The sequence below is a fragment of the Xenopus laevis genome, chromosome 2S (assembly GCF_017654675.1).
Source record: "Xenopus laevis strain J_2021 chromosome 2S, Xenopus_laevis_v10.1, whole genome shotgun sequence".
Taxonomy (NCBI): Eukaryota; Metazoa; Chordata; class Amphibia; order Anura; family Pipidae; genus Xenopus; species Xenopus laevis.
This window is the reverse complement of record NC_054374.1, coordinates 129196622-129223962: the sequence shown is the minus strand read 5'-3', so window position 1 is coordinate 129223962 and position 27341 is coordinate 129196622. Positions and strand designations below refer to the sequence as shown.

Below are 27341 nucleotides of genomic sequence, written 5' to 3'. Positions count from 1 at the left end.
CCCCCTTTAAAGTTGCTGACTAACTCGGAGAGCTGAAAAGCAGGAAGTAATGTTTTGGCTATTATGTTAGATATCCGGCCACTCCAGCCTTTATAGATTGCATTTTTTTTTTTTTTACTAAATAGCTATATTAGAAACATTTTTTTTAATTTCCACAGCCTATATTTACCCAGTTTTTATATTTACACTGAATTGTTCCTCTAAACCATTTGCATAGAGGACAAATTCATTTTCTGTGAAAAGTTGGTATACCCTTAATGATCAATATATTGTGTTGTGCCTTTTAGCATCAATAACAACGTGCAGTCTGTGATAATTGTAAATAAGTCCCATTATCTTCTGATCCTGTAACGGTGCCTATTTTTCTTGGCAAAAAGCCTTCAGGTCCTGTAAATTCCTGTGAAGTGGCTCAATGATGTTGAGGTCAGGAATCAATGATGACCTTTCCATAAAATTGACTATTTTCTGCTGCAGACACTGAAGGGTGGACTTGACTATATTTTGGTTCATTGTTATGTTGGAGAGTCCAAGTGCTGATGAATGCATATTTGGTCCTGTACATTCTCATAATGTACTGCATTCATTTTGTCATAAGTTTTGACTAAGTTATCTGTGCAAATGTAGCTTATACAAAACCAAAAGAACAGAGATCCACGTCCATGCCTTACATTAGGAATGGTGTGCTTCTAAATACAGAGATTTTGGTTGTGACCATGAAATTAATTTGGTCTCTTCCTTCTAAATGCTTTTGTTCTAGAAGTTCTGAGGCTACTCTAGGTGTTTGGTGAATTACTTTACAATGTAGCCTATTTTTGTTCAAGTATCTGCCGAAAAGTTTGAATTTCAGTATAAGTTGCTTGTGGGTTTTCCTTTGCACCCCAACACATTTTCCTAGCAGTTGTGAATGAAATCTTATTTGGTCTGTTTGAAACCCCTAATTTTTAATGTTAAATGGTACTGTCTGCTTTCAAATCATTGGATATTTTCATATCCTTTTCCTGATTTATAAAGTTGAACTACTTTTTCTTGCAGATTCTTTTACAGTTTTTACTAAGAAACGTATTGACTATTTAGTACTTGTACAGATGTGCGGTTTTACCTGCTCTCCATTTTAAAGCATTTAGCTGCAGGGGAGTAGGAACGCAACTTATTCATTTAAAGGGGCCTGTACTCACACAGGTACATGTAAGGGCCGAACGCAAGTGGAACGCAACATGCTGCATTCAGCCTCCGTTCGGCGTTTACATGCGTCCTTGTGAGTACAGCTAGTTTAAAATAATTGACTATGTTTTGTCCTGCGGTGGAATGCAGTAAAACTAAATGCAGGAGAGTACAGGCAAAACCCCTAGTCTGTACAAGCCCTTATTACAATTTAAAAAAAAAAAAAAAAAGGCACAGGTGTGGATACATGCCCTTAATTGCCCTCTCAGTCTTTGCGTGCTAGCCTGAGTGTATATTATCAGCCCATATATCAAGTTAGGATTTTGATTACTAAAGGACACATGCTATACTGTAATAAATAGCGCCCCTTGACAATATTTCAAAATAAAAGAATCACTAATTTCCAATAATGGCTAACTTCTGGCGGGGGGTATTTAACTGTATTGTTTGCACCTGGAATACTTTGGCGATGCAGTTGATCTTTTTCTTAGGGGGGGGAGCACTTTCATGTGGGAGGCCAAGAGTGAAGACTTTTTCAAAAATTGATGAAACACCAGGACCATTGAATGCATATAATGTGTGTGTAGTATTACAATTTTCTTACTTGGCAAACCATTCTCGTGCTAAGCCAGTTCTCCTTTTATTAAATTTTTCAATTTATTTTTTCAATTTAACTTACTCTGTTTTCTGGATGACACTTTTGGTCCCATCCAATGAACAATTAAACGTTTTGGTATACTAGTTTACTCCTCTGAGGTTTTAAATATAACTATTGTGTGCCGAGATGTGCAACTAAGAGACAAGTTTAGTTGCTAACTAGGAGGGGAGATTGAGATAAAATAAGCTTAAATGTGAGGGCTATGTTTGTATAAGATGCATCATTGGATTGAAATCATGACATCTAGTGTTTTATTGTTTGTCCATCTCATTAAGTTTAGTCACTATGATGTTTACTTGGTGTAGAAGAAAAAAAAAAGATCATCTTCTGTTTCCTCTCAGTGATTCTTTGAGTAATTAGGCAGGTATGTGCTCCACTTATGGTAAGCATGTGCTTGTGGGTGCGATGTACATTTGTATGCATGTGTTTGTGCGTGAAGAAGGGGTGAGGCACATGCTACCAAGCATATGGCATGGTGTTCCTCCGCTGAATGTAATTTACCCTCAAAAGCAAAATATAAGTATATTCTAAGTCACCAAGAGGTTCTGTGAAAACACACATGTGTTCAGAGTAATAGCAGTATGCTTAAATATAGTAAATAAAGTTCATAATCCTAATAGCTTTTATTTCCATCCACACAAATGCATTGGGAACACTTTACATTCTATTCCACAACAAAACATTAAATATTTATAAAATTTGTGTTATTCCTTTACAGAAAGTGAAGAAAAGAAAATATTAGGCTGTTTCAAAAAAAAAAAAAAAAGAGTCTGCATTCTTCTTTACAAACTCAAACATTCACTGTACAAACTGAAAACTGTTACAAGATTTTGCTTTCCTTTGAATCACTGAATTGTTTTCCTTTGTGTCCACCAACTTCTGGCACCTTTTACATTCCACAATTCTTCTGCATTTCTTGGTTTTGCCTCAGAAATAGCATTTTTGATGTCACCCCAAGTTTTCTATTGGATTAAGGTCCTGGGATTGGGCTGGTCACCCCATAACATCAACCGTGTTGGTCTGGAACCAAGATGTTGCTCATTTACTGCTGTCTTTGGGCTTGACTTGTTAAAAAACTAATTTCAAGGACATTTCCTCTTCGGCATAAGGCAACATGACCAAGTATTTTGATGTATTGAAACTGATCCATGATCACTGGTTTGATGTGATAAATAGGCCCAACACCTTAGTATGAGAAACAGTCCCATATTATGATGCTTGTGCCACCATGCTTCACTGTCTTCACAATGTACTGTGGCTTGAATTCAGTGTTTTGGGGTTGTCGTGACAAACTGTCTGCGGCCCCTAGACCCAAAAAGCCTTCATCAGTCCAAAAAATGTTGCACCATTTCTCTTTAGGCCAGTCAATGTGTTCTTTGGCAAATTGTAACCTCTTCAGAATGTCTTATTTTATTTTTTTTTTCAGCAATGGGGCTTCTTGCCCATAGCTTGGCTTCACATAGGGGTCTTCTAATTTTATCAGTACTCACAAGCAACTTTAGACTTTGTTTGATCTTCTTGGAGCTGATCATTGGTCTTTGCCATTTTGGCTATTCTATCCATTCGAATGGTAGTTTTCTGTTTTCTTCCACATCTTTCAGCTTTTGGTTGCCATTTTAAAGCATTTGCGATAAATCTATCTATCTCATATTATACTGCACTCGCAGGTGATGAACAAAAAATAAATTTATTGAACCAATGTTTGTCTCAACATAATCTCCAGCCTCCTGCACCCAGGCATGTAACTAGGGATGCAGCGAATGCAGGATTTGGCCTTTTTCAGCAGGATCTGTCTGGCCGATTCCGAATTTGTATATGCAAATTAGGGGTGGGGAGGGAACTTGCGTGACTTTTTGTCAAAAAACAAGGAAGTAAAAACTTTACCCCCCTTCCCACCCCTAATTTGCATATGCAAATTAGGATTCGGTTCGGTATCCGCCCGAATCTTTTGCAAAGGATTCGGGGGTTCGACTGAATCCAAAATAGTGGATTCGGTGCATCCCTACATGTAACCTTATTAAATGGAGTGCATGCTTTTTGCTTTGGTTGAGACTCCAGACACTGAGGTATAAGCCCTCACAACTGTGTGGAGGCATAGTGTTGAACAACTGTAACTGTATGCAGTGCACAATAATTGGGCGACAGTGGTTCTTATAATGCAACCACAAAACTTTGAAAAACACAATCCACAAGGTAGTTCAATGAGATAAAGCAGGTACATAGAACCGTGGATAGGCATATACTCACAATTCCAATGGTCAGTAAAAATCCTCACAGGGTAAGCAAGAATATAGTGTAGACAGGCACACACATCTTTCATCCTTTACAATAAGTGGAGATCCAAGGGTGTCTCACTACTAGAAAGATCACCGGCACACAGGAGTTTGTTCAGCAGGGCAGGCCGTTGCAATTTTAATAATGCAGTGCAACGTTTCGGGGGTACGCCCCTTTGTCAAGCAAAAGGAGACAGCCAAAATGGATCGTGTGTGTTGATCTTATGTTATAACAGTGCCATCTAGTGGCCAAACTCAGGAAAGCTAGGGTCATGTTTTGACCCAGGAAGAGGAGGCTAGCTCCTGTGTAAACTAAGGGACCCTTCAATGACCAAACTATAGAGGAATGCACAATAAATTGGGAAATCTATCGATGCCCTACATATGCATGACATCTGAAAACATTTAACACAGAACAAACGTTTCAGTAATCCATTCTTGTTTGTGGATGCATTCCCATCTGAGGTTACTGTTCTTACTTCTGTACCCTACCAATGCCGTCAATTTCCCTTGGATTATTCGGGTCCTTAATGCTGTCAAGTAATCGTTCTGTATACGTATCTTATGCTGCCGAGTAATGCTTCTTCTGTGGGAGGGCTCAGAGTACAAGGTGACTGCTAATACATTACTTATTATTATACAAAAGTTTTAGCCGTATGACAGAAATTACATAAAGAAGCTCTGTTTTTATAGAATTATTAGTAGTCTATATGACTATGAATAGTTTAGGATTTTGTTTAGCCATAGTAGAAGTAAGCTAGAAGCTGTGCAGATAGGGGCAAAATCCTTAAGAGAATACAGTTTATTTGAACCACCCCACTTTTTGTGAAGGTTCTTAAATCAAAATGAAATTAAAACTTTTTATAATACCAAGAATAATAACATACAGATAAAAACACCACCTAGATTGATTGCCAATGTATTACCAGAGTCAAAGACAATATTGTGAACAACCGGTAAATATTTATAGTCAAATGCATCAAACATACAGTTTACATAAAGATCTAGAATACACAACCATCAGTAATAATTGTGTGATTTTTTTTTTGGTATGACTCCATGTTGTATGGCCAAGCCTATGGATGCAGTATAATGGAAGAAGGGACCCCAGTACACAGAAACATGTACTGTTGTGATTGCTTTATTGTGCCACACCAAAAAGACGCAAAACATTTTTTTTCTTGTCCATTATCTACCCCCCTATAGACCTTTAGCTCACACAAACACCCCAGGTAGGCTTGATGTACTAAGCTAGTGTAATAATGCAGATCTGCTGCCTTCCATATCTTGTATGTGTGCACACTGACTTGCAGGGGATTTGCTTGTGCATGTTTAGAGTGGACTTTGCAGCTGAATTCCCCTACATACTTACAAGATGCAAAAGACAGCTTTTATAAGCCAGCAAATAAAGCAATATGTGCACATGTGTTATGATCACAAGATTTGAGTGACCTCAAAATAATTAATGAGTTCTTTCTTAAAGGGGAATTTATTTTGTTTTCATGATAGTACCCTTTCAAAAAAAGATAAACAAAAATTCTGATTCACAAAGCCATAGCTTGCAACACATAAATTAAGGTATTTTTAACATCTGCCTATCTTTAAAGAATAAGGAAAACTACTTTGTGATGTGGCACATCAGAAAGGACTTGGCCATTTCAATCAGCAAAAATTACACCTTTATTTTCTTCATAAGGAACATTAACAGCCGTATGAGATTTTCATTCTTTTTTAACAGTGAGGTTCATACATCAGTTGCTGGTAAATTAGATCCAGAGCACACTTTGTGTTTTAGGCAACACCTGCACTTTCTCAATTTCCTGTGTACTTCAAAATACACTACTAAAGCGCCTTATATTTTAAAATCAGTCCTGGAAAATTAAAGTAACAGTAACACCAAAAAATTAAAGTGTTTTGAAGTAATGAGAATATAATGTAGTGTTGCCCTGCACTGGTACAATTGATGTGTTTGCTTTAGATACCCTACCATAGTTTATATAAACAAGCTGCCTTGTAGCCATAGGGGCAGCCATTCAAAGCTTAAAAAGGAAAAAAGGCAGATCACATATAAGCTCTGTAGGAGCTCAATGGGATTCTTCAGAACATATCTGTTATCTATTGTGTATCCTGTGCTTTAGTGATGTGTGGGCCGGCCCGATACCCGCAGGACCTCACACCCCCCTTTCTGGGACGCGGGCGGGTGAAAGTTGAGCTCTTCTGACTGATCTTCCAAATGCCGGCTTACAACTTCTGGGTTGAACCCAAACGGGCTTGGGTGGTGGGTGGGTCGGGAGAAGCCCGACCTGCACATCACTACTGTGCTTGAATAGTGAGTTGGTGGGAGTTGGCCTATTTCATACCCCAGACCTGCATGTGGTGGTGAATTTGGCCCATTTCTAGGGGCAATTGGTTTTCCCGAACCTACCTGACCTTTGGGTTTCAGGCTGACCTGCATATCACTACTACACACATCTAAAAAAGGGAGAGTGGAGTTGCACTGTGTACTAGATGGGCAGGTAGATTTAAATCTCCTGCCCACCCAGTGCAGCTGATTTATCGATAGGCCGTAAAGCAGCATGCCACCCCTAAACCTTTGCCCCCCCCCCCCCCATGCCTGGGCTAATATGGCTTTCCCAGAAAACTGAAACATTAATTTGCACATGAACATATTCAGCTAGTGAGTTATGCTTCAGAAAATGAGGAAAGGGGAGAGCCACAGCACCTCTTCACCTCCTGTCACATTTGACATGTTTCAGAAACATCAACCTCCTAGTATCTAAATATGGGTGTTTATTTCACCCCAACCACACAACTAACTATACCCTTTGCTGTTTTCCTGTACCTCCCAACATTTTGGAAACAGAAAGAGGGACAAAAAGATTTGGCAAGCGGAGTGCAGCGAAATTTTTTTCACCACACCCATTGTGTAAACACACCCCCTAATTACCATATCCATTTTACAAAATTTGGCAAGTTATGAAAGTATGAACACATTTCTGTGGTTTTGATATGTTTTGCTAATGAAGATGAATTGTCCTATAGGGTAAGGGCACACATGAAGATTCGGGGAGATTTAGTTGCCCGGCAATAAATTGCCTCTTCTTCGGGTCGACTTATCTCCCTGAAATGCCTTCCCGTCAGCTAGAATCTAAACTGCTGGCGGGATGGTACTTGGAGCGCTTAGTTTTCAGAAGTCGTCCGAAGTTTCCTCGTAAGGCAACTTGTGCAGGAGATGAAAGAGAAACTCGGGACATAGTACAAATATGGGACTGCAGATTCAGCTGTCAAAAGCGGGGTTGTCCTGCTCAAAACGGGACAGTTGGGAGGGATTATTGGAAAATTGTGCAGTTTTGATGTGACATGCTTTGGTTTACACCATCAATCCTAACATTCTGGAAGCAATGGCATGTGGCCAACCCTGTATGTATGTATGCAGACCCGGACTGGCAATCTGTGGGTTCTGGCAAATGCCATAGGGGCTGCTATAAGGTGCCATAGAAAGTCACTAGTGGGCTGGTGAGGGCTGATTGGACTTCTGTGTACCTGAAATGCCAGGGCCTATTTTCTTTCTCAGTCCGGACCTCTATGTATGTATGTATATTTTTATTTGTAAAGCGCTCCTTGTGGGCAAAGCATTGTACAGCAAAACAATAAATTAGTAGTAACAAACAAGGGGTCATTGAAATAAAAAGTAACAATAAGTGCATTATTAGAAATACAATTCACACAAATATAAATTGACCCAGTGGCCATTTATTAGACTATTGAACTGCTACCTTGCCAGCCAGCGGTTGGGGGCAACTATAACCTCCTTTTAACCCAGCTCATTGAGATTAGAAGCAACCCTAAATACAATTTCGTTTTTGTCACTGAATCTGAATTGTAAGTAACAAAAAACAAAAACAGAATTGCTAAAGAATAAGCGCAAACTATACATTTCATAAACATGTACTATCAGTATGATGGGGAGTATAAACAAACTACTCGTGTAGGACAACAAAAATCTTTACACAAAATGGAACCTGACGCGAATGAAAAAAAAACTACATTTCCCACAGTACATCTGCGAAGCTGCAAAGTTGGCGGAAGTTGCGTCACGTTCAAGGGTTTAAATAGGACCATTCAGCCGCAATACGTCCTCTTGTCATTGGTGCCATCTTAGGAAGGTGTGTAATGGTTTCTGCAGCCGACGCTTTGGCCTATAAGTAATCCGTTTCCATCTGGGTACTGGAGCCAGCATGTAAGCCGACCATTAACGCTGTTCTCTTTTATTATTGCAGGCTTATCTTCTCAAGATGAGAGCCAAGGTAAGCGCCTATGTATTACTGTTTTCCTAGTTTATTTCCCGCGGGGCTAGTGAGGCCTTCATCCTCCTCTTCGCCGATAAAGTGTAATATAGTATTAGTAGTTGAGTCAGAAGCGATGTGCGCCCTTTGTGTTTGTTCCCAGTGTCTGTGACGCTTTTTTCCGGTGGCGGAACTCGTGTTTTGTATTGTGGTGCGTGCCATCTTGTAGTGATACGGCGGCCATGCTTCTCTCCCCACAGTGCGCTCCTCCTGGACGTGTGCACTTTATAAGCGCTTATTATTGTCCGCAAAAACTGATTATTATTTGTATTCGTATATGTAATGTAAACTCTGCTGCTAATGGAGCCCTTAAAGGTGTTGCACCTTCGAGGTAACCAAGTATGATGAAGAGAGATTCTAAGCGAATTTGCATTTGGTTTTCACATTTTATTTGTGGCTTTTTTTTCTTTAAGTTATCTCGATTTTTATTCAGAAACTCTACAATGCGGGAATTTCAGCAGTCTGGTTGCTATGGTCCAAATTACCCTAGCAACTGCATTGATTCAAGTAAGAGCCTGAAATAGAGGCCTGAATAGAAAGATGAGTAACAAGTAGTCATCACAATCAATTTGTAGCCTTAAAGAGCACTTGTTTTTAGATGGGGTTGGTGACCCCCAACTTGAAAGCTGGGAAGACTCAAATGTAAAAGGCCAATTGAAAAGCTGTTTAGAATTGGTCATTTTATATCCTAAGTTAACTTAAAGGGGTGGTTCACATTTAAAGTAACTTAGTATGTTATAGAATGACCAATTCTAAGCAGCTTTTTCAATTGGCTTTCATTCCAGATTTTAAATGGGCGTCTCTCTCCCTTCTAAAAAACAAATGCTTTGTTTTTAGTCTAGTCTCTTATTCATATCCATGCATGGTTGCTAGGGTCATCTGGACCTTAGCAACCAGTGCTCAAATTGTAAACTGCAGAGCTGTTGAATAAAGCTTAGCTCAAATCACAAATATTAAAAAAATAAGAACAAATTGCAAATTCTCAAAACAAGTTATTTCAAAGGTGAACCACCTTTTTTCATATAGCTACTAATGTTTGTCTAATCTTCCTAGTGCTATAACTCATGTTTGTGCTGCTGTGACTCAGTTGCGTTTTGGTGACTGAAATCTGGCTGTTATGCAATTTAGTCAAACGGCTACTCAATCGCTGGCAGCTTATGTATAGTATAGGGCCAAAGCAAAGTAGAAAATCCCATCTGCCTATGAGCTCATCATTCCTGTCAATTGCTCCTGTTATAATCAAATTGTTTGGTCCCTGGCTCCCTCGCCAAATCACTTCTATGGCTATCATGGTGCTTTTATGAGTTTACCGTTTTGAAGTAGGTGTGCCTGGCCAAAATGCATTGTGGGACACTTTGCTGCATCTGCTAATCATGCTTGGTTTCTGATAATGGCTGAAGGGATGCTACTAATAGCAATTAGGAAGTGTGGCTTTGTGGCAAGATTAACTTGTGGTGTGTATGTATTAAGGAGGGCCATTCAATTAGCTTTAAATGAAAGCTTGCTCCATCTTGCTTTAATGGTGTGTGGTTGAAAGACCCATTATGCACATGTTGCCAAATATGGCCACCTGCACCAGGAGTTCTGTCCCAGAGCTGGTGGCATAGTGTTCACTATGCATAGTTTCTAGGTAAAATGGCTTCCCCCCCCAACTGGAGTGTTTCCTTTACTAGCCTGCACCCCCTGTGGGAAACCATTTTCCTATAATTGGAAGTATCTGTACAGTTAATGCAATGTGTAATGAATCGCCTATTTGATAACTAGTCTTAATGTAAAGCAATGGTTTATCATTTTGTTAATTCAATGTATTCAAAGGCCCTAAGGGTGATATCATGTTTTGGAACGCTGCAGCAGCTAAAACTAAAGTTTCATGGCCTGTAATTCTTTACTTTGCCTCTTGCAAATGACAAATTCTTTCAATGTGGTGGTCTAGTTTGGAATATAAGCTTGAAGCTGGGGTAGACTTTTCTTTACAATGTTGAACTAAATTTTTTTTTTTTTCTTTGCCTTGCAGTGGAGGAAGAAGCGTATGCGCAGGTATGTGGTGCCTTAAAACTACACTTTATTTAATGCTTAATTGGGCAAACTGGTCTTTGCCTGTACTTGCTATGATAGAGGTGGCTAGAAGACCAGGCTTGTAAAGAGTAAAAAATGTATTGTCTAACCTTGCATAGGTTACCTAGAATGTTTTATGTAACCCTTCTGACTAGGGATGCACTGAATCGACTATTTTGGATTTGGCCGAAGAATTTCGGCCGAGAATTTATTTATGCAACTTGCATATTTGTTTTTCAGCAAGGCAGAAGGATTCAGCAGAATCCTGGATTGGGTGCATCCCTACTTATGACCAGACATTGTCTAAGAAATGGGGGGGGGGGGGGGAGCTGGGCCAGAGGATGAGCGGGAGCTGGGCCAGAGGATGAGCTTGTTAATGCAGCATCTGTCCAATCTTGAAGCTCTAGTCTGCACTGGACCACTTAAAGTGAACTTATTTTTTTTTATATAGGCTGAAGCGCAAAAGACGAAAGATGAGGCAAAGGTCCAAGTAAACTTCTCCTCCATTGCTGCATTTGACTGGCAAGCTGAACATGGCTCTCTTGAGAAGACTAAAGCAATAGCCATCCCAAGGAAGTTGTCCTGTACTGGAAACGACCCCTTACTACAGTCTGGATTCTGCTAGTTTTGCAGTTTGTTGGGGTTGAAAGAATCTGCAGTTCTCTGAACTCTGAAGATACACTTTACATCACCTGCTGTCAGGAGTTTTGGACTTGTTTGTGGTCTCATGTAGCAAGTGTAATTAAAGCTGTTTGTTAAAACCAGCTAACTTGTGGTGAATTTGTTAAAGCTTTACTAACATGAAATTCAGTATCTCCATGTGCATTTGACCTTTGCACTGACTTTCCACAATATATTGGCTAAGCAATTTTTCAGCTTTTGGGTTCAATTTAGGGGGGCAGGGTTACCTAGACTACAGCTGCCTCAATTTTTGTTTAATTCCACTTCATTTGCTAAGAATATCCATGTGTTTTATACAGCTGAATAGCTACTCTGCTATTTTTGGCTCAACAGTGAATTGTAATTTGCATGTTTGGATTGCCATTTAGCTGCCTAAGGGCTTACAGACAAGCATTTGAAGCTGTGCTCCCCTGCGTTCCAGTTTTATTCATTCAGCCGCAGCGCAGGAGTACACATTCGGTTTTTTTCAATGGGGCTGTACTTGCACAGGCGCATGTAGGCTCCGAATGCAGGAAAAACTGTGCCTCTGTGGCTGAATGCATAAAACTGGAACGCAGGGGAGCGCAGCTTCAAACGCTAGTCTGTAAGAGACAGAGCCCTTAAGCTTTAGTAACAACTTTTAGGCTTATGCCAATCTGAATCCAAACCATACGTTTTCTGAACAGTTTGGTCACTATGCATAGAATTGACAATATGGTGCAATGATTAACCCACTGAACATGGATAAATATCAGTTGTTACAGCTTTAGCTTCCACAAGATACAAATATTGACTGTATTTCATGTGTAGTAAAAGCCCCCAGAAAAATTGATATTGTACAGATTTTGTGAATATACACTGAATTTAAAAGGGGTAAAGACTATAAAATCTGCCAACCTTTGAAACTGCCAAAATTTGGCTTAATGTATGAATAGCACAGCTTGCATTTTGGAGAAACTTGCCTCCCATGTCTATATAAAAAGTCAAAACACCTGAAGTGTTACAACCAGAGGACTTGCGTAATCTACATATCGAGCATCATACTATTCCCATCAACTACACGTGTAGGGGCAAATTGAAAAAAGTCAATTCAAAAAGACCAACCAAAATTAAGTCTGTTTTCTTTTGGGCCGAATAGGTCAGTTTCCGCCCGAATAAGTCCGTATTCAGCCAAATTCAGATAGTTTGAATCGAAAGAATAGCAAATTAGATTTTTTTTTTTTTTCCCAAAACTTATTTTTTTTTTTTTTAAAGTCCACCAATGAAGTTCTAGGAGGTCCACCATAGGCTAAAACAGCAATTCGGAAGGTTTTAGATGGCGAATGGACAAAGTAGAGTCTTTAAAGAGACAGTACATAAATATCAACTATTCCCTAGTCAAAAAGTACACAAAGGTAAATTCTAATTTTAATTTCAAAAATTCATCTCTAACTTTGATAAATCAGCTCGGTAGGGTAGTAAATTTAGTTGTGCTTGCTATGTTTTAGCTACTACAAAACTGTGTGGTAGAAGCTCCAAATGTGTTTGGAAGTGTGGTTAGTGATAAATCAATACACTTGTCTTGAAAAATACGCTTTATAGGGGGAAAGTAGGGTTAAGTGCACATGTGAACTTGCTAATGTGGGGTATATGTAATCAAGAGTGTAAACTTTGCATGTACTGTTACGTTAGAGATTGGCCAGCTGACAGCCTAGATCAATCTTTCAGTCCATGTATAATTTCAATCGGGTCTTTTAGAAAGTGCTGGAAAATACATCTCTAATTGCTTCCCTTCTAAGTGTAGCTAATACAAAACATGCTGCAGGAAGTCATTTGCGGGTGCTGTATAAAAGGCTCATGGCAGTATATTGGCATTATTTGAATGGGCTACCTATACAATTAAAGGTTCCTAAATATGGGCTTATTTTATGCAATGCAGAAGTGAAGACCAATGTACAGTACTGTTGGCATCCTACTTCAGTTTTGCATTATTTTTTTGCATTCAGCAAAGTACTGTTTGGCTTGGAAAAGTAAATCTTAAATGTATACACCTATGTTAAACTAATGGTATATCTTGATTGCTATATTCTTGGATAGTATACTTACCCAAGTACACTAAAGGAGTCATGCAAGGGATCTTTAAAGGGGCAAAAAAAATCATCCCTTGAATGCTTTTTTTTTTTTTGTCACTTTTAGACTTGCACAGTTTGTAACCCACAATACCCTTATTTTTGGTCAATTAACGGACATACCTCAGTTGATGTTGCTCCTAGATCAGAGCTCTGATTTAGTTTTCCAATTTGTAGGCAACTGTTCATATTTAATAGATTGTTATGGGCAACAATGTCTCAAATAGGCCCCTTAGTGTATATCTAGCACTTGTTCTAAAGTGTGCAGCCTTGTATTTATCAACACAGCCTTATTTCCAAGGTGCTGCACAGTTTACCAGCTAGTCAACTCTGCAAAGCAGCAACATACTGTATGGAATTGTTTTGCACAACAATATGTAGTTTTTATTTATATAGAGCTACTTGTGTGTGCAGCGCTACACAGCAGACCAATACATTAATCAATATAATAAATACAAGTTACATTCAAGTAAGTTATAATAATTAAAGAAGGAAAGCTACTGAGGCAGATTATTGCCAATAGATTAGCTGCAATAGTGCAAGCTAGAACACTATTCTGTAGAATGCATTACCATACCCAAGTAAACAGCTCTAGAAGCTCTGTTTAGTAAAGCAGCTGCCATATTAGCTTGGTGTGATGTCACTTCATGTCCGAGTCTCTCCCTGCTCACTCACAGTTCTGGGCTCAGATTACATCTGGGAGGGGAGAGAGGAGCAGGCCGTGCCCTGGAGGTTTAAGCTGTAAACAGGAAATCTTATACAGAAGCCCATGTATACACAATATAAGGAAAGAGATACTGTGTTCCTTTTGACAGAGGGTTTAGAACAGCATAACTTTAAGGGTTTACTGTAGTGATGTGCGGGCCGACCCCTGGACAAAATGCGCGGGGGAACTCATTGAGCTCTTCTTCTGTTCTCTTCCGCCCCGTCCCTTTTGTGATGTCACGGCGGGTCGGGCACGGGTCTATAAATAAAGGGGAGCAGCGGGCCCAGGTAGGGAGTGGGCGGGTTAGGGTCGGGTGCAGGTCGAGAAATTCTCGACCCGCACATCACCAGTTTACTGGTGTATTTATATAACCTTTCTGATAAAGCTTGCTTGGTTTTAACCTTTCCTTCTCCTTTAAGGGACAACCACAGGGAGGTACCTGACCTATAGAGCTTACAATCTAAGGTAGGTAAATTGCAGACACAAATAGAATGTCACATGCTGAAGATTAGTGGTTTTCACTGCTTCATAATTGCCTCAATTGGTTTCAGATAATATTAACAGAAATAAAAGTGATTTTTACTTACGGAAAACCGTAAGTGCAGACGCTTGGGTTATGTCTATCTTCACCTTTGGAGGCAGGACAGAAAGATTAACCCAACCCCTCCTCTAGTATATATTGTCTGGCTCCACCTACCATCCTCAGTTCGTTTGTAAAGCTTAATTAGGTGGAGTATCCCAAACAATTTAGGAGGACCTTGGTCAAGAGCAGTTAACATTATAGTGGTAAAAAACCTAGTGTCTACAGACCTATACTAAAATCAGTCTGGGTGGGACTTACTGCACTGACCGTTCGGGCCTACTAGAAAAGGGTTTTCTGAAAGTAAAAATCTTTTTTTCCTCTAGTCGGCCCTCCTGTCAGTGCAGACGCTTGGGGACGTCCAAAAACTGTAATTTTAGGGTGGGTAAGAAAACGGTGTACGTTTGAATCTTTTACTGGCAATCATCAACATGAACAGTAGCAGTATTAATAATAATCTTGGGTTATAAAAAATATGAAAACATTTGAGTATAATATAAACCATGAAACTTTTGTTGCATCATCATTAACTCTGCATTAATAAACAATGGGGAAAAAACAGTTGTCTCATCACTAATCTCGCATTAACGAGAACTGTGCCATTCTTAGTGAATGAAAAGTTACCGTGTTTATCATCACTCTAATGTGCTACTGCTGCTTGTAAAACTTTATGGTCAAACACGGCCGAATTTGAAGCAAAAACATGTAGTTTGTAAAACTTAAAAGTGACGCCCAAGTGGCTGCTCTACTGTCCTGTGCAAATATGTCCTAACAGCTCTCACAACATCCAGTTTGTGTAGTTGTGACTCCTTTTCATGAGATGGGTAAGGACAAAAGGATCAGTTCTTGATTTATATGGAATCCTGAAACTACCTTAGGTAGAAACCCTGGCACAGTCCTGAGTACGATCTTATCTGGATGGAGGACCAACCATGGTTCCTTGGAAGATAGAGCTGCCATTTCTGAGACTCTTTTTTCAGATGTTAATGCTATAATGAAAGTTACTTTCACAGACAACCACTTAAGGTCACATGAGCCGATAGGTTCAAATAGGGCTCCCTGTAGTGCCGAAAGCACTAATCACAAATCTCAAGTGGGGGTAGGGTTTTTGAAGGGTGGCCTAGTGTGTAGGACTCCTCTTAGGAATTGTTCTATAGTGGCGTTCTCTGCCCACTTAGTGCTTGACAGTGCTGAAAGGGCTGAAATTCGTGATTTCAGCGATTTTCAGGCCTGGACTGAGATCCCGGGGTAAAGTAAGAAAATCTATGCTTCCCAATGTAAAAATTGATTGGCATGGCAATTGCTGCGGGGAGTGGGTCAGGTGCAAATAAATGGGCTTCATTAGAGTAGGTACAGTTTAGGTTAAGCAGTTCCAGGTTGGACGTGGGTCTTAAAAAAACAGAGCCTGGCAGATCTCAAGCACAAAGTTTGCCCAGGTGCAGTGAACCACAGCAACCAATAAGACGCTTGCTTTTAAACAGGTGACCAATAAATGCTTCATTCTGATTGGTTCCTATGGTTCACATGACCTACTTGTTTTTAATTATTCCTGCCCCAGCGCTTATACTCCATTCATTGACAACACGTTCCTCCTCTCCAAATTTTTAACACCACAATGAACTGGGTTATTTCACATACAATATTCATTCGAAACATGTAGTTATTATTATTATAAGGCATTAGTTAGTCGGGCGGTATTTCGCTCTGCTCTGTTATAGCATATTCTTGTACAATGGGGAAAATATATCACCGCAAAATACAACGGAAACGCTTTGTAACCTAAGAAAACGTTGGCAGACAGCTGACCCGCACAAATTCAATATGGCGGCTTTGCAGAACACAACCGCGCGGCGTTAAATGTAGCTGCCCATTGGATGAGTATTTAGGCGCTGCCCCGGAAGTAGGCGTGGCTCGTCGTTTGCGGACATTGTTCTTCGAGGATTTCGGCCTAGTGCGTACTGTGGGTTGTCGAGGGCAATGTACGACGTTTCTCCGATTTATTTCCAATAAATCGCAGCATTGGTGGTTTTGAGCGCTGCCGCTTGTTTCCTGGGACAGATAAATTCGTCGCGAGGAAAGCGGTCTGAACCGCAGGCAAGACGTGGTATGTATAAAGCGTATGGGTACAACTATGTCAGGAGTCAACCATTTTGCTTGAATTGAGCGAAGTCAGGCCGCAAAGCCCCTCAGTAGCTCTTTACCAGTTCCCGTCAGCGCTACCCTGTAAATGTGTTTAGGAGGGAAGTCCCTGCAAATGTACTTTCATTTTTGATTGAGGGGTTACAAACACCGTGGGGCTCATTTATCAACACTGGACAAATTAGGCCATGGGCAGTTACCTATAGCAACCACTCAGTGATTAGCTTTTTAAAGCCAGCTACAAGTAGAATGAATGCAGCAATCTGATTGGTTGCCATGGGTTACTGCCCACTGTTGATAGATGATCCCCATGTTAGCCTCACGCATTAGGCTCATAATCAAGGTGCTGCTGTCCATTCAGTTTAGGCTGTAAGTAATCTTGCAGCTTCCTGGCATTTGCTGAGCTATTTCTGAACTCTGTCGACATAAAGCCATCTCTTTCAATGCAGATCGGTTCTTTTGGCCATAGCCACAATGATTGGAGTGCCCCAGTCTTCGTTATAACTGGTTCCAAATGCTGCCTTGCCCTGCCTTTTTCCATGTAAGGCAGATAATTGGTATAAGCAAAAATAGAGCCAGCAACACACATGTTTCGGACAAAGCTCTTTTTCAAGTGATCACTTCAAAAAGGGCTTTGCCCGAAACATGTCGTGGAATAAAACTTTTTTGCAGTTAATCTGCGAGTTTGGTCTCTATTTTTGCTTATACCAATTAGTTATGTTTGGCTTGAGCTCAGTTATTCCAATTAGGGTCTGATCACTAAATCAATAATCAGTTTGATGGTAAATATGTAATTACTATCATTTGGCCCCAATCCTCTCTCCCATTTTATCCATATCACCTCCTGCTGCCCATCCCATGTCTCACCAATGACCTACCCCCTTATGCAACCCCCTCATTATCTCTACAGTTTTCATTTTAAAGGTGGCAACCCTAATAACAGCCAATGGTTTAGTTTGCATGTTGTGGTAAAAAAAAATAGAACTGCCAAACAAATCTACACCCATCCAGCTATGACTGCCAGTCCAAAATATATTTGCTTAATACAAGTAAACCTAATTCTAAGCAACTTTCATTCCAATTTTTTTTCAAGGTATTTGTATATGTATTGCTAATGAAATCTGTTCTTGGCTGTTCCTTTCTATTCTCTGCCCAGCCTGTTGATACAGTGTAAGATGAGGCAACTGTCTTTGCTGGGGAACTAAGACTTTTGCAACATTGTTTAAAAAAAGTAACCAGATTCAACCAAATACTGCTTACAATAGCACTGAACATTTTTAACAAATGCGTATTGGAAAGTTGCTTACAATTATGTTTTCTTGTGTTGGGCAAATCTTTATTTTGGGCTTGACTTGCCCTATCAATGAGTGAAAGCATGCTGGTTGCTTCTTTTTAGGTATACATATTCCTGCCAAAAAATACGAGGCAAAAAAAATATACCCAGGAATTTGCGCTAATCTGCCTGTTATTTGCAGACTGCCAGTTTGAACTAGAATCTTTTATCAACTTGATCTGCATCCTGGGATAGAATTCTATAGGCTTAACTTTAGGCCACTGGCACACTGCATTTGTGTAGGATTTCTTCCAGGCAAAATAAGATACTCATGGAGGGTGGTATGCTGATGACGATATGAAGTGCCCAAGTTGTAGTGGCTTTCAGTTCTCCCCGGAGAATCTTATTTCATTTACATAAAATAAGAAACAGTAGTGGTGCCCTTTTCATTCAACTAATGTATTCAATTTTAAAAATTAAGGCTGATGACCTAACTTACTGTGGAAGCAAGTAAATCAAATACATTTTTAATACTTAGAAAACTGGTAAAAAATGCTTTATTGGACTTGTGCTGTATAAAAGCCCTTGGTCTGCAGCCTTATACCTTTATATCATCACAGTATTCCTGCCTTTTATTAACATGCAATAATGGATGTATGTAATGTGTATTAAAAATAACAGACAATTTAGTGGACCTTTTAAAATCACCCATAGACACTCTTTGTTAGTCTTTGTTAGTCACTATAAAAGTGTTTTATAATCTTAAGAATCCTAATTTTTTGACTGATATGCTGATATTGCTGACAGCTGAACAAATGTTCTTTTTTGCAGCTTTTACGCAGAGTGCTACTCTTTGCCTGGTACAGTGCACACGATAAGGCAAAGCGCAAGCGTCGGATTAAAAAAATCCTGTATTAGTAAGAATCAAGCGCTGCTAAAACAATGCCTAACAGGGAAAATGGTGGCAGCAGTGGTAGCGGCAGCGAGGAGGCAGCAGGTGTTGTGGAACATATTTGCCGTGACTTTCTGCGCAATGTATGCAAGCGTGGCAAACGCTGCCGCTTCAAGCATCCAGATGCTGTTGATGTGTCTGACCTTGGGGTTCAGAAGAATGAGTTTGTGTTCTGCCATGATTTTCAAAATAAAGAATGTGTACGTTTAAACTGCCGCTTTATTCATGGTACAAAGGATGATGATGAGTACTATAAGAAAACGGGAGAACTCCCACCTCGTTTAAGGCATAAAGTAGCAGCTGGATTAGGCCTGTCGCCTACTGACTTGACCAACAAGGATGAGGTACCCATCTGCCGTGATTTCTTAAAGGGTGATTGCCAGCGTGGGGATCGGTGCAAATTCCGACACTTGCAGCGGGAATATGAGCACCAGTATGATTATCCCTGTGATATGAGGGGAGGGATGATGAATATGGGGGTAAGCCCGGGAAGCTTATCTGCCCCTACAACTCGTGCTTATGAGCATTATGACCGTTATGATGGTCTTGCAGACACAGAATACTATTCTTCTTACTACCGTTATGGGGACCGTTTAGATGATCCAGTTATGAAGAGACGACGCATTGGATATGATGGATATTATAGTGGTTCTCCAGTAGAGTACCGTCTTTTGGAAGAAGAGAATGTTATGCTCCGTAGACGTGTTGAGGACCTTAAAAAGCAAGTTTCTGTTTTGGCAGCAACCAATGAGGTTTTACTGGATCAAAATGCCCAGTTTCGTAGTCAGGCCAAAGTTGTTGCACTTAGTACTCTGAGTGCTACAGCCCCAACCAGTGAGCAAGGTGTGGGATCTGTCACCAACTACAACCATGGCATTGCCCAAACCCATACAACGCTTAGCAGTCAGGCATTGCAGCCACGAGCTGTTACTCAGCAGGAGCTTGTGGCTTCTACTGGTGCATCTGCTTCTGCTCAAAGTAATGCCCCCCAACAGCTAAACCCAGAAATAACCCCATTGTCTGCAGCGCTGGCGCAAACCATTGCTCAAAGCATGGCACCTCCTCCTGTATCCATGGCTCCTGTAGCTGTTTCTGTGGCACCCGTGGCAGTTTCAATGGCTCAGCCCCTGCCTGTGATTACAATGAGCCATGCCAGTACACCCATGGTTTCCTATCCTATAGTCTCACAGAGCATGCGCATAACAGCCTTGCCTCACTGATTGGCTAAACTCTCACGCTGTCAGTATGTTTTTCTGTGGTGTGGTAGACATACATTTTTTTTTTTTTTGCCTTTCATTCTGTAACAGGGGAACACATAAGTGCTACACTTCCAGTAACTTCTTGCATACCATTATAATCCATTATAATTTTAAGTAGACATTTTTAAAAAGGAGGTATCTTGAAACCAGAATGCATTTTTTTAATAGCCTAAGTAATCGCAAATTCTTAAATATCATGCTTCTATCCCTTTTTTGTTTATTTTGTCCCCTCCACTTTTCCAGCCTTGCTACAGGCCGCTTGAGTTCTGCTTTTCTGTGAACACATGCTCTCACAGCTCCAACACTGGATTATATTGAGGAGACCAAAGTTCAACTTGTTAATATTACTATATTGTCAGACAAGTACAGGACCAAGGCACTATTATTTCAGTGGCATGCCCATCTAATCTTTTAGTTAGTGAATGAAAAAAAAAAAAGCTGCCAGTAGTAAGGTTGGCAAGTGGGAGTGGACACAGTAAATCTTCCTATATATGAATTAGTTAAAATTTATGCTTAATATTTTTGTTTTGTGGAAGTTCCCTTTTAAGATTAAAAATCTACAGCAAAGCCTGTGCTTGTTATCCAAAGACATCAAACCAGTGCTAGGCATAACATACTTCTCAGTACATTTTATATGTTGCCGATATTTCCAAGTTTTTGTTTGCCCTATACTTGCAAGAAACTATACAACTGGTAAAATGTATATCCTACATACTAGAGTAACGAATGTATGCACTATTTCTGGTTTTTGTTTTTTTGTTTTATTTATTTTTTTAATTTTTTTTTTTTTTTTATTCTTGTTTTGTTGGGGGTTTTTTTCTCCCTTGCCTTTTGTATATGCCTCTTCTCTATGATAGGTTTGAATGTTTTGAAACATCTACATCGTTTAGTTTAATATGGATAGATATGATTGTTAGGCATTTATCTGTAGTTGTTGTGCTGTGCCATCTGTAAATACATCTCAATAGCTGTATCTATTGGTATTCCATTTTATCTCCAAAATTTCCAGAGGCTTTAAACCGCTATGTCATGGCTGCCATTGGCCAATTACAGTACAGTGCAACTACTGCTCCTTAGTTCCTTTACTAATTAGATGTATATAAAATCAATGCTCTTTCCAGTAAGCTAAAATTTATGAACGTTTTCACTTCCCCTTCTAATCTTCCCTTTAATTGTTTTTGTCACGTGTAATAATGACTCAAGTTTGAAGAAATTTAAAAAGTTGTACTAATCTTTGATTTCTGTCATAAAAGTTTAAACACCATTTTTAAGCGTTAGTGTTTTTCTTTCATACTCTCCATCACACTAGTTCTGCATATGAAGTCTTGGATTAAAAGAACTGTAATTTGCTTTTGAAGTATACAGATCGAGCATGCCTGATCCATTTGGTATACATGGGTAACATATTTTAGTGTATCTGGAGTTTGCATTTTTTATCCTGCATAGAACACTTTATCTAAATGTTAAGCTCTTTAAAATATTGGCAGGTATATGAGAGGGCTATATGGCTCTACAAATTATTTAAATTTTACAGAATTATTAAAATGTTTAATGTTTAAAAATGCCTCTAAAATGTTTTGAAAGTACAGTTATGGGATCTGTTGTTCGGAATCCAGTTAGCCAGAAATCTCTGAATTACAGAAGGCCATCTCCCATAGACCCCCATTTCCATCATAATTCAAACTGTATATAAATTATTTCCTTTTTCACTGTAATAAACAGTACCTTGTACTTATCCATGTTGAAGGCAAAATTATCCTTTTTAGATTCAACAGGTATGCAGGTCCAAAACGGCAGGGAAAAACCCCAGGTCCCGAGCATTCTGGTTAACAGGTCCCATACCTATAGTACATAAAATTGTGCAGCTGTACAGGCAGTTCACAAAATGATGGAATTGTTGCTGGTGTTGCTATGTTTTAGATGGCTTTGGATCATACACTCTACATGAGCACAAACCAGTGCACAGGAGCCCACATAGATAAACTGAGGCATTTCTAAATCAGTACCTTATTGTGTATATTGAATTCAGATCAAGCAGCACAAGATTCCTTTACATAATATAATACACACACACACACACACACACACACACTCTCCCTACCCCAATTATAAACAAATAAAAAGTGGAATAAATTGACATATGTATAGTGGAGAATTGAAAGGGCACTTAAATAAGTGTAGTACACAACACGGACAACAATATGCCCTTTATAAAGCTTGCTTTGTGGTGTTTGTTGTAATTTGCAAGTAATATCAAATAATATGGTATGTTATACACATGTCCACGTTGAAAATTTTTGCCAACTGCAAGATAATTCCGAGGACGGAAGAAGGGAAAAAAAAAACCTCTGAGTCGATCTCCAGTTTGCCTTAGGGGGGAATATAACCTTTCCTTCCTTAGGGCAATCACCACTTTCTTTTATCTAACTTAATTTCAGTAAACTTCCCCCCCCCCCCTGCTTAAGACCTTCAATCATTTCTTGGAACTGTAATCTGCTTTAGGGTAAGAACTCTACAACTTTACAATTGAGTGGAAAAAAACTGCACCAGAAAATTAAACTTCATATACTAACAAAAGGAATACATGTAGGTTGAAAAAAGACACCAGTCCATATTTCAGCGATTTTGTCTTTACAAAACCCATCTAAATGGTTCTATTAATAAAGAGCATTTTTATATTTAGGTATTTGCACTTGTATAGTTAGGTCCATAAATCTTTGGACAGAGACAATTTTTTTTCTAATTTTGGTTCTGTACATTACCACAATGAATTCTAAATGAAACAACTCAGATGCAGTTGAACTGCAGAATTTGAGCTTTAAAGGAACAGTAACACCAAAAAATTTGTGTTTTAAAGTAATGAAAATATCATGTATTGTTGCCCTGCACTGGTAAAACTTATCTGTTTGCCTCAAAAACACTACTATAGTTCATATAAACAAGCTGCTGGGGAGCAATGGCGGAAATTTAAAAACGGCTAAATGGCACAGGATAACTAATGGATAAAATATAACACCATTAGACAGACAGAGCTTATTTGCTATCTGATGTGTAACCTGAGCCTTTTCTCCTTTGAATGGCTGCCCCATTGCTACACAGCAGCTTATTTATATAAACAATAGTAGTGTTTCTTAAGCAAACACAGCAGTTTTACCAGTGCAAGGCACCACTGCATTATATTTTCATTACTTTAAAACACTTATTTTTTGAGGTTACTGTTCCTTTAATTCAGTGGGTTGAACAAAAAGATTGCCTAAAAATATGAGTAACTAAAGCCTTTTTTTTAACACAATCACTTTATTTCAGGGGCAGGTTTGGACAATTCCTTCATTATGTCATTATTAATTAAGAACATAAAAGCCCTGGAGTTGATTTGAGGGGGGGTGCTTGTATGTGGAAGATTTTGCTATGAGCAGACAACATGCGGTCAAAGGAGCTCTCCTTGCAGGTGAAACAAGTCATTCTTAAGCTGCAAAAACAGGAGAAAAAAAACATCCGAGATATTGCTACAATATTAGAAGTGGCAAAATCTACAATTTTGTACATTCTGAAAAAGAAAGCACTGGTGAACTCGGCTATGCAAAAAAAACCTGGATGTCCACGGAAGAAAACAGTGGTGGATGATTGCAAAATCATTTCCATGGTGAAGAAAAACCCCTTAACAGCCATACTAGTAAACAACACTCTCCAGGAGGTAGGCGTATTGATATCCAAGTCTACCATAAAGAGAAGACTGCATGAAAGTAAATACAGAGGGTGCACTGCAAGGTGCAAGCCACTCATAAGCATCAAGAATAGAAAGGCTAGATTGTACTTCGCAAAAAAACATTTTAAAAAGTCTGCACAGTTCTGGAAAAACATTCTTTGCACAGATGAAACAAAGATCAACCGCTACCAGAATGATGGCAAGAAAAAGGCATGGAACAGCTCATGAGCCAAAGCATACCACATCTCGATAAAACATGGAGGAGGCAGTGTGATGGCTTGGGTGTGCATGGCTGCCAGTGGCACTGGGACACTAGTGTTTATCCATGATGTGACACAGGACAGAAGCAGCCGAATTAATTCTGAGGTGTTCAGAGACACTGTCTGCTCAAGTCCAGCAAAATACAGTCAAATTTTGATTTGGAGGTGTTTTATAATACAGATGGGAAATGACACAAAACATAGAGCCAAAGCAACCCAGGAGTTTATTAAAGCAAAGAAGTGGAATATTTTTGAATGGCCAAGTCAGTCACCTGATCTGAACCCAATTGAGCTGCATTTCACTTGTCGAAGATTAAACTTCAGACAGGCCCACAAACAAACAGCAACTGAAAGCTGCTGCAGTAAAGGCCTGGCAGAGCATTAAAGAGGAGGAAACCCAGAATCTGGTGATGTTCAAGACATAGGCTGTCATTGCCACCAATTACAAATTAATATTTTATTTTCAGTTTTTTTTATTTGTCCAATTACTTTTGAGCCCCTGAAATAAAGTGATTGTGTTAAAAAAAAAAAAGGCTTTAGTTCTTCATATTTTTAGGCAATCTTTTTGTTCAACCCACTGAACTAAAGCTGAATGTCTGCAGTTCAACTGCATCTGAGTTGTTTTATTTAAAATTCATTGTAGTAATGTAAAGAACCAAAATTAGAAAACAGTTCTCTGTCCAAATATTTATGGCCCTAACTGTGTATACAATGGGTAGGAAATATAGCAATGAATATGGTAATTTTATGTAACCCCTGAAGAGGTCGCTGTTTTACAGCCTATTTAAGGAAATTTACATTGGTGAACCTGTAAACCTATGAATAAGGGAGTTGCTCCCGAAACGCGTCAGGTGATTTGATCTGTTAATAAACCACAATCCTTTTATCCGGAGTGCCGCCTTCTTTATTTTCACTGAGCATGTCCATCTAAATTGTAGTTGAGCCGGCAGAAGAAGGAAACCGTCATCTGAATATCTCTTAATATATGCTTCAGCGGGAGAAAAATGCCTTCCTAACTTCAAAATTGCAATCCTCAAACCTCCGTGGGTGCCTTGCTGGGAAGCGATACTGTTGAAGAAAGCATTTAGCAGAGTTTATTGTATTTATACATTGTGTTCAGATGTCACTTTAACAGGGCAGTAGATCTTGTTCAGCAAGGGTGGCACTTGTTCACTGAGTAGGATTTATGCTGAATATACTTTGTGCCCTTTTTTTTTTTTTTTTAATAACTTTTTACAGAGTAGTGAAGAGTTTACAGAGTAATAACAAACTATAGATCTTTCACTACTGTTCACAATCAGCACTAAAAGGATTATCAGGAAGAGATGTCTTAACACTTCCCCAGATCATTTAACCAAATGATGACCATATAACTACATGCAACAGAGATGTCCATTATTTTGCCCACACCTTTACTGAAGTGGTCAAAATTCTCCCTTTTTTTAAAAAAAAAAAAAAGATATATTTTTAGGCAGCTTCTAGTAGTTTGGAATGTGACTTTGAATTGTATGGAGTTTTAAACTATATTGCTTCTTTTATGTGCTCTGTTTAGTTAAAAGCTCCTTACAATTCAGATCCAGGGAATAGTGTGTTCATTTTCAGAGCATACTTATTCCAGAAGACAGGCAGAGGTTATGTGGGGAAAGGTGAGCTGTCTAGCAACTGGATCCCTCAAAATAATAGTAGCCAGTGCAGGAAGAAAAGAAGCTCATTCTGTATGAGCCAGTGTCTGCAGAGAGAAGAGAATTAATATGTACGCCTGTACAACAGAGGGCTGTATAAACATGGGCAGGTTTTTTAAAGGTTTACATCTACAAAGGTTTCAGCACAAACTCTGATTGTGCATAATAATAGTGGGAGACCAGCATGTTGGCGCATGCGCAATTGAAGCAGTTCGCCGGTTTACGACAACTGCGCATGAGCCGAATATGACGGAAATTGCTGGAAGAATACACAAAGACACGCAAGATGGCTGCGGTGAAGCCACAATCTGCTCTGTCTGCGGTAGGTATAAAGTATGGGGCATTTCCCCAGGGGGCAGTTACGCTGGTGGGAGGGGGGGTCTACGTGGGGTGGGGGTAAGGGTTTTTTTTTACAAAAGGGTTGAATTCTCCTTTAAATCTAAATCCAGCTTGTCATAATGCATACAACAAGAATATTTAGCATGGGATGACCATGCAACAAGCCATGGGTTCAGAGGTGCTGTGGCCTCTAGTTAAACTTATTGATGCATTTGCAGTTTGAAAGATGCTAAAAATCCTCTCCCCAAGGGAGATGGGTTTGGAATACCTGACCACCATGAATTGAACATCTAACTGCCCAATGTTTTTAACTGTGAAGCCAGTGTTTTTAGCACACTTTTTAAATAATTTATTGAATTGAAGGTTTTTATGCTATGGGTGATGTGCCTTCTTTCTCCAACTCTGCCACTTTACTGACTTAAGACAGAACCGCACTGGAAGCAGGACTAAAAATGACCAATAATAAAAAATAAAGACTAATTGCAAATAGCACTCTCCATCATACTGAAACTTAAATAAAAGGTGAACAAACTTGTTTTGTTGGGTGCTAAAAAGCAATGTCAGCACCAAATTGCAGATATATTGCTATATATTTGATTACCCTGCAACCCTTACACTGGTGGTTCAAGAACCACATAGTCTGTTAACGCATTTAAGGCTCTCTATTGCCGGAAATTTACAATAAAGCTTTTTGGGGAAAAAAAAACAAAAAAAAACTACATAGTGACAGTGTCATATCCTCTAGTTACTGGTTCCACAGTTGTAACTATATTTGAGGCTCTGCCCAATTCGACTGCTGCCTCTGCCCAAGAGCCCAATATTTTTCTCTCAGACAGTTTTCCTAGATATAGGCTATTATCGATTTATGAACAATTTACCTGGCTTGGACCTACAGTCTTGTGTGCTGTGCGCTTTACTGAGGGAGAGGCAAACCTGCAATGCTTGCCAGAATTTCAACCAAACCAATGGGGCTAATGTTGGGTTGACATTGCAGGTTTGAGTTAGGTGCTGGTCAGACTAGGGAAGTATACTCCTCCTTTACTCCCAAAGATTCTCTTTCTTGGGACCAAAATCATCTGCAGAAGCAGTGTATGGATAAAGACGGTATGGATTAGTGAGGGTTCTACAATGGCAATATTTTGCAGGTTATAGTTTAGTGTCTCTCCAGCTCATTTATATCCTTC

General features: G+C 39.4%; 1 protein-coding gene and 1 long non-coding RNA gene across 2 annotated transcripts; both read left to right on the top strand.

The window, feature by feature from the left end:
• Positions 1–8152: 8152 nt before the first annotated feature.
• On the top strand, positions 8153–11257 carry LOC108709832. The gene is made up of 4 exons (XR_001934704.2): positions 8153–8258; positions 8373–8399; positions 10453–10475; positions 10945–11257. It is a non-coding gene; the product is annotated as an uncharacterized LOC108709832 (long non-coding RNA).
• A 5243-nt stretch (positions 11258–16500) lies between these two features.
• On the top strand, positions 16501–21434 carry zc3h10.S (zinc finger CCCH-type containing 10 S homeolog). The gene is given in 2 exon segments (NM_001092404.1): positions 16501–16651; positions 18791–21434. A coding segment is annotated over 1 exon segment (1230 nt). The 5' UTR covers positions 16501–16651; positions 18791–18901; the 3' UTR covers positions 20132–21434.
• Positions 21435–27341: the final 5907 nt, after the last annotated feature.